The 13,157-nt window shown below is 38.3% G+C and overlaps 5 protein-coding genes across 5 annotated transcripts; 1 reads left to right on the forward strand and 4 right to left on the reverse strand.

Annotated features, from left to right (window-relative positions):
• Nucleotides 1-285: 285 nt before the first annotated feature.
• Nucleotides 286-1,133, reverse strand: LOC147542627 (uncharacterized). Its single transcript, XM_086634792.1, has one exon. It carries the CDS (start codon nt 1,092-1,094, stop codon nt 480-482), a length of 615 nt encoding a protein of 204 aa, XP_086490918.1. The 5' UTR covers nt 1,095-1,133; the 3' UTR covers nt 286-479.
• Nucleotides 1,134-1,596: 463 nt separating this feature from the next.
• Nucleotides 1,597-2,463, reverse strand: LOC147542628 (uncharacterized). Its single transcript, XM_086635322.1, has one exon. It carries the CDS (start codon nt 2,461-2,463, stop codon nt 1,597-1,599), a length of 867 nt encoding a protein of 288 aa, XP_086491448.1.
• A 3,620-nt stretch (nt 2,464-6,083) lies between these two features.
• LOC147542629 (uncharacterized) lies at nt 6,084-6,826 on the reverse strand. Its single transcript, XM_086638037.1, has one exon. The coding sequence runs from the start codon at nt 6,716-6,718 to the stop codon at nt 6,260-6,262; it is 459 nt and encodes a 152-aa protein (XP_086494163.1). The 5' UTR covers nt 6,719-6,826; the 3' UTR covers nt 6,084-6,259.
• A 1,000-nt stretch (nt 6,827-7,826) lies between these two features.
• LOC147542630 (PKS-NRPS hybrid synthetase cheA-like) lies at nt 7,827-11,270 on the forward strand. The gene is made up of 3 exons (XM_086635323.1): nt 7,827-8,274; nt 8,583-10,241; nt 10,587-11,270. The coding sequence occupies exons 1-3, from the start codon at nt 8,188-8,190 to the stop codon at nt 11,268-11,270; spliced, it is 2,430 nt and encodes an 809-aa protein (XP_086491449.1). The 5' UTR covers nt 7,827-8,187.
• Nucleotides 11,271-11,791: 521 nt separating this feature from the next.
• Nucleotides 11,792-12,754, reverse strand: LOC147542631 (uncharacterized). Its single transcript, XM_086637317.1, has 3 exons — nt 12,700-12,754; nt 12,197-12,610; nt 11,792-12,098 (listed from the first exon to the last, which is right to left on the reverse strand). The coding sequence occupies exons 2-3, from the start codon at nt 12,350-12,352 to the stop codon at nt 11,910-11,912; spliced, it is 345 nt and encodes a 114-aa protein (XP_086493443.1). The 5' UTR covers nt 12,353-12,610; nt 12,700-12,754; the 3' UTR covers nt 11,792-11,909.
• Between the last annotated feature and the right edge of the window lie 403 nt (nt 12,755-13,157).

Consider the following 13,157-nt stretch of genomic DNA (forward strand, 5'->3'; position numbering starts at 1 on the left):
GTACAGAAAATATGGGTTAAGGATGAATAAACCAAAGGCATACCTTAAGATGTCTCATTGTCTTGTGAAGCGGACACGGATGAAGACCCCTGACTACATAGCCTACCGACTACGGCCTTGCCAATATCATTCACGTAAATGTGTGAAAGAGCAATTCAGTTGTTTAAACTAATGCTTTCTTTTTTTCAAACAAGTTATACGTTAAGTCAGATTTTTGTCCAACAAATTGTTCTTATACGAGTGTTTAGTTAGAGATTTCTATCTTAAAAAATACTAGACGTAGGAAAAAAAAACAAGAAGCATATGCTATGCATAAAAATTACGCAAGCTTTGAGTTACAACTTACACCATTGGAAGATTTTAGCTACATATATTTATAAAACCAATAAATATCTAAAACAAGTATAGAGTATTACACTTTTAAGAACAAATTTAAACTCAATCAGTATAATTTAATCAATTTTCAACTAATAATTAAATTAGAATAATAAACCAACGATAAAGGCACCGCCAGCCGCAACAGAAGAAATCTTGGAAATAGATGCACTACCTTTGGCAGCATCATCTGCTGGTGCCTCAGCTGGTCCATCACTAACTACAGGACCAGCCGCGATGGTGGGCCCCTCGACGGGTGACGTTGCAGTCATATCAGGAGTTGGTGCTGGTGGAGACGAGACAACCTCTTCCGACGGAGACGAAGCTAATGGGGTGGAAGCTGTTGGGGTGGAAACATCAGAATCGACCGAGGGCGAAGAAGCATCAGGACTTGGGGCAGGTGATTTAGTAGTAGTGGTAGTGCTGGTTGGGGATTTAGCAGATGGGGATGGGGCACTTGATGATGATGATGATGTTGGTGATGAAGATGGGGATGGGGATGCATCATCATCATGGGCATTAGACTTGCTAGGTGAAGGGGATGATGATGAATCTTGATGATGATCATTACTCTTAGGTGATTCAGAAGGAGAAGAATTTGGTGATGATGTTGATGATGTTGATGATGTTGATGATGTTGATGATGGTGCTTCAGCTGAGACATTTAATCCAATTACAGCAATGGAGATTAGAGCCAAAAAGATGATTTGACGAGCCATTATTGTTAATTAATGACTTCTTAATCTTGGGAGAAATGTGTGAGAAATGAGGTTGAAAATGGGTTGAATTAAATATTAGAAGAAGAAGAGAAACAAGAAGATGAATTGATTGGTTAGGAGTAAAAGGTGGATTTACCCCAAGAGATTTGAGGGTTCTGACTTTCCTCATAATTAACGGTTTGATTTTAGTTGGATATTGTTAGTCAATATGATCAATAATTTGTTAGTTTTAATCATGGGTATGCGGTATGCCTAATTAGGGAGCTACTAAATTAACCCTCACTATTTTTCTTTTCAAAAAATGATAGTAGTATTAACTTCTTGGTGATTGTTCTTGTTTTTATTTATTTATTTATTTATTGTCAAATTTGCCTTATCTAAGTTTTTTTTTGATGAAGTCATTTGCCTTATCTAAGTTAAAACGTTACATAGTTCACCCTATCAACAAGTGAGAGGGGTTAAAATGTAAACAAATCTAACCATAGTACTAAAACCGAAGTCTTCAAACTCCAGGCGTTGACGAGTCAGCGGCCAAGTTATGTGCCAGCGTGTTGTTCTCACGAGGGCAGTAGGCTAGAGTAACATGCAACTGACGCGTGCGCTCCCGTATGTCGTTGATTTCATCAAGTAATCTCCATGGGATGATAGGATCTTCGGCTGAGATTAATTCTAGTAAAACCCTAGAATCACCCTCAACGATATAAAAGCCTTCTCTCCTGTCTTCCATCATCTCCACTGCCGACCGGAGCCCTAAAAGCTCGCTATGCAGAGGCGAAATCGGCGTGAATAGATCCGTTCTTATCTCGGTTATAATACCGTTCTTGTCTCTTGCCACTGCTGCGCATGCTGCTCTTGTATCCTTGTAAGATCCGTCGAAATTGATCTTAATGATTCCCGTCGGTGGAGGACACCATCCATCTGCAGACACCAAATGATTTGATAAAAGAGGGTTTGAGGTTATCGAAGCATACCTGAGCTCTTCGCTTGTCTTCCACCAACATCTCTTGAGATCCGGTTCGATGTTACGAAAGATAAGTTCATTCCTTCCTTTCCACCAATTCCACATTAGTGTTGTCAAACAATACCATCTATATTCCCTGTTTTGGTTTGATTTAAGGATCAACTTGAGTCGATCGATTGGGTGTATACTTATCTGGTTTCGATCTGTTTCTCCAGCTAACCCTAATAACTGTTGGAATTTCGGACAGCTGCCAAAGAGATGTTCTGTTGTCTCGTCCTCATTTGATTCACACATACGGCAAATAAGAGCAACTGAATCGATTCTTTTCCCTATATTGCTAAGATTTGCTAAACCGTCATGAATGAGTTTCCAAATGAAGATTTGGATGTTAGGTTTCATCTCTTTCATTTTCCAGAATATTTTCCATGGAAAATCTTGGGCTTTGTCACTTAACTGTGGTAGGTTTTTAATTTCTGTATAATAGGACTTAGGAGAAAAATTTCCCCCCTCTGTTGGACTCCAAATAAGCTTGTCCTTCTGATTTCTAGCTGAGAACTTCATTCATGTGATTGCTTGAGCTGTTTGACTATCAAAATACTTGTTTATGAGCTGCACATTCCAACTGTTAGTATGTTTGATGATTAAGTCTGCGACCCAAAATATGTTAGATGGTAATTCTTTTTTCATTACTGGTCTGTGGGTGGGTGTGATTGGGATCCAAGGGTCCATCTGAATTTTAACAGTAGTACCATCCCCTATGATCCACAGAACATTCCTCTCCATTGTTTCTCTGGTGTGAATAATGGATCTCCAGAAAGGAGAAGGAGAAGGGGGGAGAGGGGATGACCAAAAGTCATCATAGGTCAAATACTTACCCTTAAGAATCTTGACCCAAACAGCTTTAGGGTGTGTCAATAGCATCCAGGTCAACTTAGCTATGAGGGCCTCATTAACTTGGCCTAGGGTCCTAATGCCCAATCCCCCCTTTATGTTTGGGGCTGCTAATAATGTCCCACCTGATAAAATGTTTTTTTTCTCATTATCCTCGTGACCCCACCAAAAATTACGTTCCGCTTGTTCGAGTTTCTCTATGACCCCTGTAGGAAGCAATTGATAGCTAAAAGGGTAAGTGCAATATGGCCCAAGTACAGATTTGATCAATACCGTACGTCCAGCTTGCGAGATCATCTTTTTCTTCCAACCTGACAAGGATTTATGGAATTTGTCAATAAGCCACTCATGACTTTTAATGCGGTTACCTGGTTTTAAGAGGAGAGCTCCGAGATACTTTGCCTGGTCCGTCATTTTTGGTGCTCGAAGTTGATTTACAAAAAGTTGCTGAATTGATTCTGGAACCCCTCGGCTAAACAGTACGGAAGATTTCTCGAAATTTACCTTTTGCCCCGAAAAGGCTTCGTATTGAGCAATAAATTGTAAAATATTTTCTAGATTTTCCTTGTTAGCATTACCAAAGACAATCAAGTCGTCCGCAAATAAAAGATGTGTAATGCTCGGACAGGCTTGATTGATCTTGTACCCTGTAAAATTCTTTTGATTTTCATAATGAGAAATTAAGAGGGAGAGTGATTAGGAGGTAAGTATAAAGAGATAGGGTGATAATGGGCACCCTTGTCTCAGGCCCCGAGAGGCCGAAAAGTCACCCACCAAATTCCCATTGACCTTAATATTGAACCGGGTGGTAGTAATACAACATTTGATTAAATTTAGAATCGTACCTTGGAGTCCCGTGGCTGAAAGGACTGTATGGAGGAAGTCCCAGTTAACCCTGTCATAGTCCTTGGCCATGTCCATCTTTAGCGAGAAAGCCCCTTTTTTTCCTTTGGCTAAAGTCATCGAATGGAAAAGTTCCTGGGTGATGGTGATATTATCCATGATTTGACGCCCAGGAACAAAGGCGTTTTGTGTCCACATAATGTTATCCTCGAGATATGGTCTCAATCTATTTGCAATGATTTTCGTGATGAATTTGTAAACTGAGTTGCATTGTATGCATGACTTCAATGAACTTGAAATCATTTAAAATCAAGAATTCAACCGAGTCAAACAAAAATAAAGCATTTTACTTAAATGAACTTCGAGTCGTATTGTATGCATGACTTCGGAAAAATGACACTACTTAGGTCGCACGTATTCTTTGTTGTTTTCAATATTTAACTCACATTTTTCTTGAGAAATCGAATACGATCTTACAAGGCATTGATACATCATGAAGATGTGATGAGCACGATAACCGCCTAATTTAAACCATTATGAAAGAGGCCTGATGCCCGACAACATGAAAGAGACCCAAAGCCTGACAAATTTATTATATTATTTATATATTGTTTAAATTACATAAGATAAATCTTGATGACATGCTTCCACCGAGACTCGATCCCACGACCTCATAGACTTAATTTTTTATTCAGCATGACAAAATTACCATTGGCTTGGTAGTCTCCTACTTATTGGTTCGTTCTTCTAAAAATATTCAATTAATAATGGTTAAAAACATCTAAAGTAAACTAATGAATCATGGCCATGAACATCTAAAAACAAAGAGACAGAACACAAAACCCAAACACGAAGACAATCATAAAATAATTACGAAAAAGAGGGTAAATTGATAGAGAGGTCGAAAGAAAATACTAAAGAAAGAGGAGATTATTAGTATCCGAAGAAGAAGACAGGTAAGAGCATTTCTAACATCAAAATAAAAAGAACTTCATTAGTCTTATGTGTCCAGGCTCAATTGAGATTCTCATTCTTTTGTGGCGAAACAGAGATCATTCAATTTTTTGCATGTCTGCAACGCAAATAAAGTTGTTGTTTTTTTTTTTCTTTTGAACAAAAGTTGTTTTCTTTAGAACTACAGGTTTTGTTAATAAATATTTAGTTGATTGAAGATAGATGAAAACTTGATTTTTGGAGATTATTCGTAAAGAAAAACTCTAAGGCCATGTTTGGCGCGCGAGAATCGAATGTGATTCCTGGAAACCACAATCCTGATTACTGTTTGGCTCGCGAGAATGCAAGGGGAATCCTATTCCCGGGAATGCTTTCTTTTACTATTTATGAACCAAATTATCCTTAATAAAAATTTAGAATCACTATTATCAAAATCGTCCTCCACATAATATCACAACTAAAAAAAAAAATAAAAGATCTATTTTTAGCCACCACTATATCAACTCTTTCTTTCGCTTAAACGTAACTCACTCTCACTCTCTCTAGTTTTTTTTTCCTTTTCTCTTGTTTTGTTTTCATTCCAATCGATTCCATAAGGTTTAAAAACGAAAAAAATTTTAGTTGAGATCTTTATTTATTTTAAACTGAGCAATCATGAGAATTGATTTATGTAACAAAGTTGACGTTTTATTTATGTAGTTTAAGGATATAATTGGACTTTTTCAAGAATTTATACTTCGATTCCTACACGAACCATACACCAAGTTAGGAATCTGTCGGAAATCGAATTCCTATACTGATCAAACCAAATATCAAATTGGATGATCTGATTCCCATGAATCGCGTTATGGAAATGTAATTTCCGGGAATCACATTCCATTCCCGCGCGCCAAACATGATCTAAAAATTTAATGTGACACTCAAAGCTTATAAGATTTTAGATTTGCATTAAAGAAGCTCCAGTAGTATTTGCAAATATATGGGTATAATATATTATTAATAAATCTTTTTCAATCTGTAATTGTATATTACTTTAACCATCATATGAGATCTTGCTTCCAGTTGTTGATAACCATACAGATTTTAAGGTATGGCTAAACTACCTGTTTCATATCAAGCAAATTGAAGTCCCCTCCTTCTCCCCTGATATCTTTTTTCCCATGATCTTTAAACATTCTTCTGTCTTCAAATCATTTTTCCTCTTCAGCGTCATTGTATATTCTTATCAGTATCATTTACTTGTTTCTTAACTTCTTTCTCAACTTCTATCATTTACCTGTTTCTTTTAACTTATTTGTGACGGTTGAATAAGATAAGTTCAATTGGATTTATATGGTTGATTTTGTGATAAAAAGAAGTAATTAATCAAAGTTGGAAAAAAGAAAATCCACATTTCACACATTCTTGAAAGTATTACTCATAGAACACATTTAATCAAACAAATCAAATACTCTTTCACCAAACCCTAATTAAATCTTTTCATAAAATGATACATCAAGCATGATAATTAATGAATTCAAAAGAAGAAGGAAACAGCAACAACCCCAGCAACACCAGCCACGGCCGAGTATTTCAAAGAGCTACCGCCACTCTTTGTCTCTTCGGATGGAGCTGGAGCATCTGACTCACCAGCCACAGAGGTTGAAGCAGGTCCATCAGCTGCTGAGACAGGTGTTGGAGCTGGTGGTGAACCGACTGCTACGGAATCAGCTGGAGATGAAGCAGGGGATGTGGTGGCACCGCTTTCGTTAGTTCCAGGGGCGGAGGCAGAGGAAGACTCGGGGGCGGAAACAGAGGAAGACTCGGGGGCGGAAACAAGGGCTGCGGAGCTATCACCATCCTTGGTGGTTGGCGAAGGTGCAGCTGATTTTGAAGCAGTTGGGGCCTTAGCGGGTGCTTCGACGGAGGCGGCCGAAACCGACCCGACAATGGCGACAAAGATAAGAGCAAGAACGATGATTTGTCGTGCTGCCATTGTTTTTATTTCAAACAAAAATGTGAAAAATATGGGATTTGATTCTTAATTGAAATGCAGAACTTTCTCTATTGTGTTTATAGAGAAAGACTACAATTTGAATAAGAATGATTAGAAAAGATGAAAGGGTTGGGATTTATATAGTAAGATTGATGAAGGAAAAGATTTAAAAGTTAGTTAGTTTGTTAATTTACGTGGGAAGATTATCAAGTTATTAGGGTTAATTTGTTCCTATTTAAACGTTAATTTTTGTTTAGTAAATAATTCAGTGGAACTGATTTTTATTAGTGGATTGGTTGACCGGATCAGCCGGTTTATTTTGGAGATTTGTTTAGAAAGATTGTTTTTTTTCTCACCCAAATTGACAACAACTTTGATAACCAGAGAAATGGTTGAGAATCTTGAGTCTCTTCACATATTCCGGTCTGTTCATTTTTCATTTTGTAATATATCAACACGAGGGTATGATCCGTGCCCGACCGGCACATACAGTTCTATCAAATGTGTCACGTGAGGTGATTTATACGTGCCCCACATTGTAACTATAGGCGCTCCTCAAAGGCTAAAGTTTCAAGGAATCCAGGCGCCTACAACAATAATATGAGTGTCTTTAAGTTTTCCCAAAGAAAAATGAGATCTTTAAAAAGATGCAATTTCTTATAATCTCAACTCTTTTTTGATTTTTAATTAAATCTCAGCCATCCATTTTTGAATAGTTAAATCCCAACCATCAAAGACAAATTTGTGGGGATAGATCCTAACCCTTGGGAGGAGGGGCGTGAATGCCTTTTTGACGTAAAACGAGTTTACTCGAAATTTTCATTTGGAAACACAAGGTATAAAACATTTTTTCGAACCAATAAAGCTAGACAGCCCGTCCAAATGGGAGTGCCGCTTGAACCGTCTTGTCCACTTGGACAAGAGGACAATCGGCAGCTGTCTAGCTGGAACAAAATAGCTTTCTCTCTCCCAACTTGTAAAAACGGAGTTACCTCTTAGGCTCTTACCTGTTACCTTAATAAATCACGTCATCTGCTAGGTGCCTAGGTTCTCAAACATACTTTTCGGAACCTGTACCAAGATGCTAATAAAATAAGGGTGCTTCTAAAGGCACCTGACCAAACAGCTGTTAGCATCCAAAAATATTGTTGACTCAAGTCAATGATTTTTGACTTGAGTTCTCTATAAGCACCAGTTTTTAATGTGGGTGACCTTCACCTTCGTTTACTTCTTCCATCTTCTTCTTCCAACAAAAAAGGAATCCTAATCAATTCTTCTTCCAAAACAAAACCCTAGAAAAGAGTGCAACATTCTCCGGCAACGGCGACGGCAACGTCTCCGACACCTACCGGCGACTATTCTTTTATTCGAAAAAATCAATCCGGGTGATTTATTCATCATACAGCTGTGTTACATCTAATTCATAGCTTCTTTATATCATCTTTTGAAAAGAAATTAGGAAGATAACCATGGAAGAAGAGAGTTCTAAAAATTTAACAACTACATCGATTCCAACTCTTTCACCTAATTCCGGGCAAGGAGAAGTTTCTCATGAGGTATACAACCATTCCCCGATCCTATTTTATATGTTTTTATACGTGTTGTGTGAGTTTTTGAAAAAATCAAATTGAAACTTCGGTGACGCGGACGGACTGAACCAGTCCGGTACTTATCAGTCACTAACGGATCGGTCTATCCGTTTATAAATGAAAGGGCACGGACTCAGAAGTCCGTGATCTTGTAGATACGGACGGATAGGCTGATCCGTCATTAGCTGATAAGTCCCGGACTCGTTCAGTCCGTTCCATCCTGAAGATTTTTTTTATCTTTAAGTGTTTTTTATGTTTTTTTCACCTTTTGACAGATTCCGGACCTTAATATTGTTCCTATTGAAGAGGAGTACCATGCCGAAGAAGAAAATCGACCTTCAAATGATGGGTGTCAATTTATTAGTATTGATGTTGGTGAGTATTTTGTGACTGAAGATGTTTTTCAAACTAAAGAGGAGTTAATCGTTTGGGCTCAAGAAATTGGGAAAAAACATAAGTTTGTAGTATTGACCTCTAGGTCAGGTAATAGAAAAGGGGGACAGAAACCCCGGTTAGAATTATGTTGCGAAAGAAGTGGAGTATTTCGTTCACATGAGAAGAAGGATTTAGTTCCAAAATCCCATCAACCACCTATAAAGAAAAGGAAATCGAGCACCAAAAAATGTCAATGTCCGTTCAAGCTCAAAGGAATACCGGGGGTTAATGACACGTGGAAAGTGTCAGTTGTGTCTGGAATCCATAACCACGAGTTAGCTGAAAGTCTTCTAGGTCACGCATATGTGAATAGGTTGAAACCCGATGAAAAAGCTGTTGTGAAACATCTATTAAAAATTGGTTCGAAGCCAGCTCAAATTCTTTCTCAAATTCATGAACAATTCAAGGATAACACATCAACGTTGAAAACCATTTACAATGCACGTGCGAACATACGTATGGAAAACCAAGAAGGAAGGAGTCCGATGCAACAAGTCATTAAGTTGTTGGTGGAACACCATTACGTCTACCATTTTTCAAAGAACGAAGACACTGATGAGGTAACAAATCTATTTTGGGCACATCCTGATTGTATTCTATTATTACAGAGTTTCCATACCGTGTTATTGCTCGATTGTACGTATAAAACCAACCGATTTAACAAGCCATTGCTTGAGATTGTCGGGGTAACTTCTACGTTGAAATCCTTCACCGCGGCCTTTACATTTATGGATGGGGAGACAACTAATCAGTACACATGGGCCCTTAATCGTTTGCGGACGTTGTTTTCTCCCAACTCAATGCCAATCGTATTTATTACCGATCGTGAACTTGCATTGATTAACGCCATTGGTGAAGTCTTTCCAAATGCTCAAAGGTTGCTATGTACTTTCCACATCGACAAGTGTGTGGTAGCCAAAGTCAAAGGTCATTTCAAACAAGAACAATTCAATGTGTTTATGACAATGTTTCGAGCTATCATGTATGCTGAGACTGAAAGTGGTTATAATGAGGCGGTAGAAACTTTTGTGAAGTTTTGGTCAGACACACATCATAAAGATGTTAGTTATGTTCAAGATACCTGGTTGGGATTGAAAGAGAGATTTGTGACTGCATGGACTAACGGGGTTATTCACATGGGAAATACTACAACAAATCGTGTGGAAGGTGCTCATTCCAAATTGAAGAGATATCTATGTAGCTCCGAAGGTAACTATGTTACGTGCTGGGAATTTATGCATATCATGACGGAAACCGAGACATGTGAAATTATAACATCTTTTGAGCACAGTCGTATTAAGGTGAAGGAAGGGCATCAAATCAAGTTTTTTAAAGAGCTACGTGGTTATGTCTCGCACGCGGCATTAGATCTTATGGTAGATGAGATCGACCGTGCAAATGGGATTGATATTAACGTTCAAAATTGCGGATGTGTTCTAAGGTATGTCTATGGTCTCCCTTGTGCTCATGAGATGGTATCTTTAATGAAACAAGATAAGGTATGTCCAAAGGACATCATTCACCCACAGTGGACCAAGCTATCCATTAACCCGACTCCGCCGATTCATAATGATCTTGACGCATCACATGAGATGGAGCACCTTTATTTAATGTGGGATAAATCCAATGATGCTGAGAGGACCGCAATACTTGAGAAGTTGAGGGAAATTTCTTTTCCGGTCATGACAAACTTGTGTGAGCCATTGCAACAAACAAAGACAAAAGGGGCTCCGAAACAAAGAAGAATGAGCAAAAAAGAAAAAGAAGCTGCAAAATCTACTAAGAGGAACCCATCTGCTTTCGAATATGCAAAGTGTGTTGATGAATGTGTTCCCTCCACTCAGACAGTACGTAAAGTTAACAAAGTTAACAAAGTAACCAAAGCACCGAAAGCAACCGTACCCAATTTTGAAAGATACAAAGGACATATTCCGTCAGTTATGCATCCATTCTTGGATGACATTATAGATGTGCCAGGCGATGGTCATTGTGGGTTTCATGCCGTTGGTAAAGGACTTGGGTTTTCACTAGAAGATGGTTGGAAACAAGTTCGCGAAAATGTCATAAAAGAACTTGAGGATCAGAACACACTCTACAAAGAGATGTTTGGAATAAGAGATTACAATCAAACACACAGTGCCGCGAACAACTTCAATTTTACATGTCCGGAAGATTGGTTCTACATTCACCCAAACACTAGTATAGTTGTGGCGAGTAGCTTCAATTGCATATTAGTTCATTTGTCTTACGGTTGTTCGACAACTTTCTTACCCTTACTTAGTGGTCCACCTTCTGAGGGTTATAAAATTGCATGCATTACATATACCGGTGGTCACTTTATGAACGTTAAACTCAAAAAAGATTCTATACTCCCTCCCATTGCACCGCAATGGTCTAGGTATGCATCGGTAGAGGCAACGGGTTGGCTTCCACTTGTTAGAGATAGAATCGAGGATGGAAAGAAATTTTATTCTCATGATAATTCGAATGAGCCAAGTAGTAGTGTGATAAATTTAAGTGATGATTAAGTTGTACTGAAAGACCGAGTTACAAAGTTTTTGATTTTATATTTGAATAAATTTAGATGATTAATTGTCTTCGTTACTTAACTTCTTTTTTCTTTGGGTTTATAATCGAAGAGAAACAGGAAAACAGGAATTTCATACAGGTCACGGATCCCTGAATCCGTTATGGTTCACAAAGGGACGGATCTATGGATCCGTTTAGAGTAAAGTCGTCACGGATCCATAGATCCGTTAGTTCTTATAACCGGGGCTCTTATTTTCATGTTAGAAAGGAACGGATCTATGGATCCGTTTAGAGTAAAGTCGTCACGGATCCATAGATCCGTTACTTCTTATAACCGGGGCTCTTATTTTTCATGTTAGAAGGAAACGGATCTATGGATCCGTTTAGAGTAAAGTCGTCACGGATCCATAGATCCGCGACCTGAGAATGGAAGGCACGGATTAGGTGATCCGTACTTTTTTTTTTTTTTCCGAACAATGGTACTTAAGGTAGATATTAAAACTTGTTAAAAAAACAAGAATAACAATCAAAATGTACGGTAGATGTTAAAACTTGTTAAAACAAGAGTAACGATGTTCAAACATAGATCAAATTGTACGATACACATCGTTCACAAAAAGCAATTCAAAATAACGAGACTACACTTGAGATTTCCTCGATTTCTTCACCGTAGCTTTTCTAGACGATCTTCTTGGTTCGGGTTCTGATTGAGGTTGATGAGGACATTCGGGAAGCGGCATTTCAGCCCTCGCATTAGTTAGGATTTCAAGCCCTAACGAAACGTCAGACGCTTGAATCGCTACAATGGCACGATCAATTCCATCTCTCTAAAAAAACAACAATGGATTAATAACAAATTAGGTAACAAATTATAGCTACAAATTCAAAAGTAACAAAACAAAAGAATGATAAATCGAATACTCACGTAGTACGATACCGAACCTATGTACTGTTCTGGTCTATTGGATTTGTACAAAGCTGGGTTTTGTACAAACGGGTGAGATACTCTCTTGAACCAATGGTTATACTGAGCGCTTGCCTCCCACGGAGCCAAAGATACCTCCTTCGGTCTATCACTCATGTTTAGTAGGTGATCTTCCCAACGCCCCCAATAAGAAGCCACATTACCAAAGTTTTTAGAATCTCCATCCTTCGACACCTTTTTTGGTCGAATCGGTTCTTTAGGGATGACTTGAACCAACCCAAGTTGCCTTAACACCCTATCAGGGTGATAGGGCTCGGCAATATCGTTAACCGCGATGCAACCAGTGTAAAAAGAGTATTCAGGAAGTGGTAGTGCATCATCAGACGATAAGGGACGATATGGGTCCCAAATGACCTACATGATACAGACGTTTAACGAGTGATTCCTATAGCATACGTCAGGTATTATAGAACACAGGAAAAATTAATAAATAAAATACATACATCTCTCTCGGTCAGACCGTCCAATTGCTCACGAGTGCTTCCTAGAGCACATGCCTTGTTGTCTGAAAATGAAGATGACCCCCCTACTTCTGTTTCTGCTGTCGAAATAGGAGGCTCTGTTTCGTTCTCATCTCCTTGCGTTCGTCGTTGCTTACGTGGTGGCATAATAACTTTTGAATAATACGCGTATGTGATGCACAAACAATAAATAATCAAAATATGTTTTCCTACTCTAAATTAATGAAGGAAAAATTAGACGTATCGCTACAAAAAAGGTCATTCAAAATAGGCACGTATCGCTACAAAAAAGGTCATTCAAATAATGAAGGAAAAATGATGAGAAAAATAAAGAAAGAAAAATATGAAAGATTAAAAAAAAAAAAAAAAAAAAAAAAAAAACTAAGGTCCCGGATCAGGTAATCCGGACCCTTTAAGTCCGGAACGGATTACCCAGTCCG

The sequence above is a fragment of the Eschscholzia californica genome, unplaced genomic scaffold (assembly GCF_041429995.1).
Source record: "Eschscholzia californica isolate CP2 unplaced genomic scaffold, dmEscCali1.0.p SCAF_4, whole genome shotgun sequence".
In the NCBI taxonomy this organism is placed as follows: domain Eukaryota; kingdom Viridiplantae; phylum Streptophyta; class Magnoliopsida; order Ranunculales; family Papaveraceae; genus Eschscholzia; species Eschscholzia californica.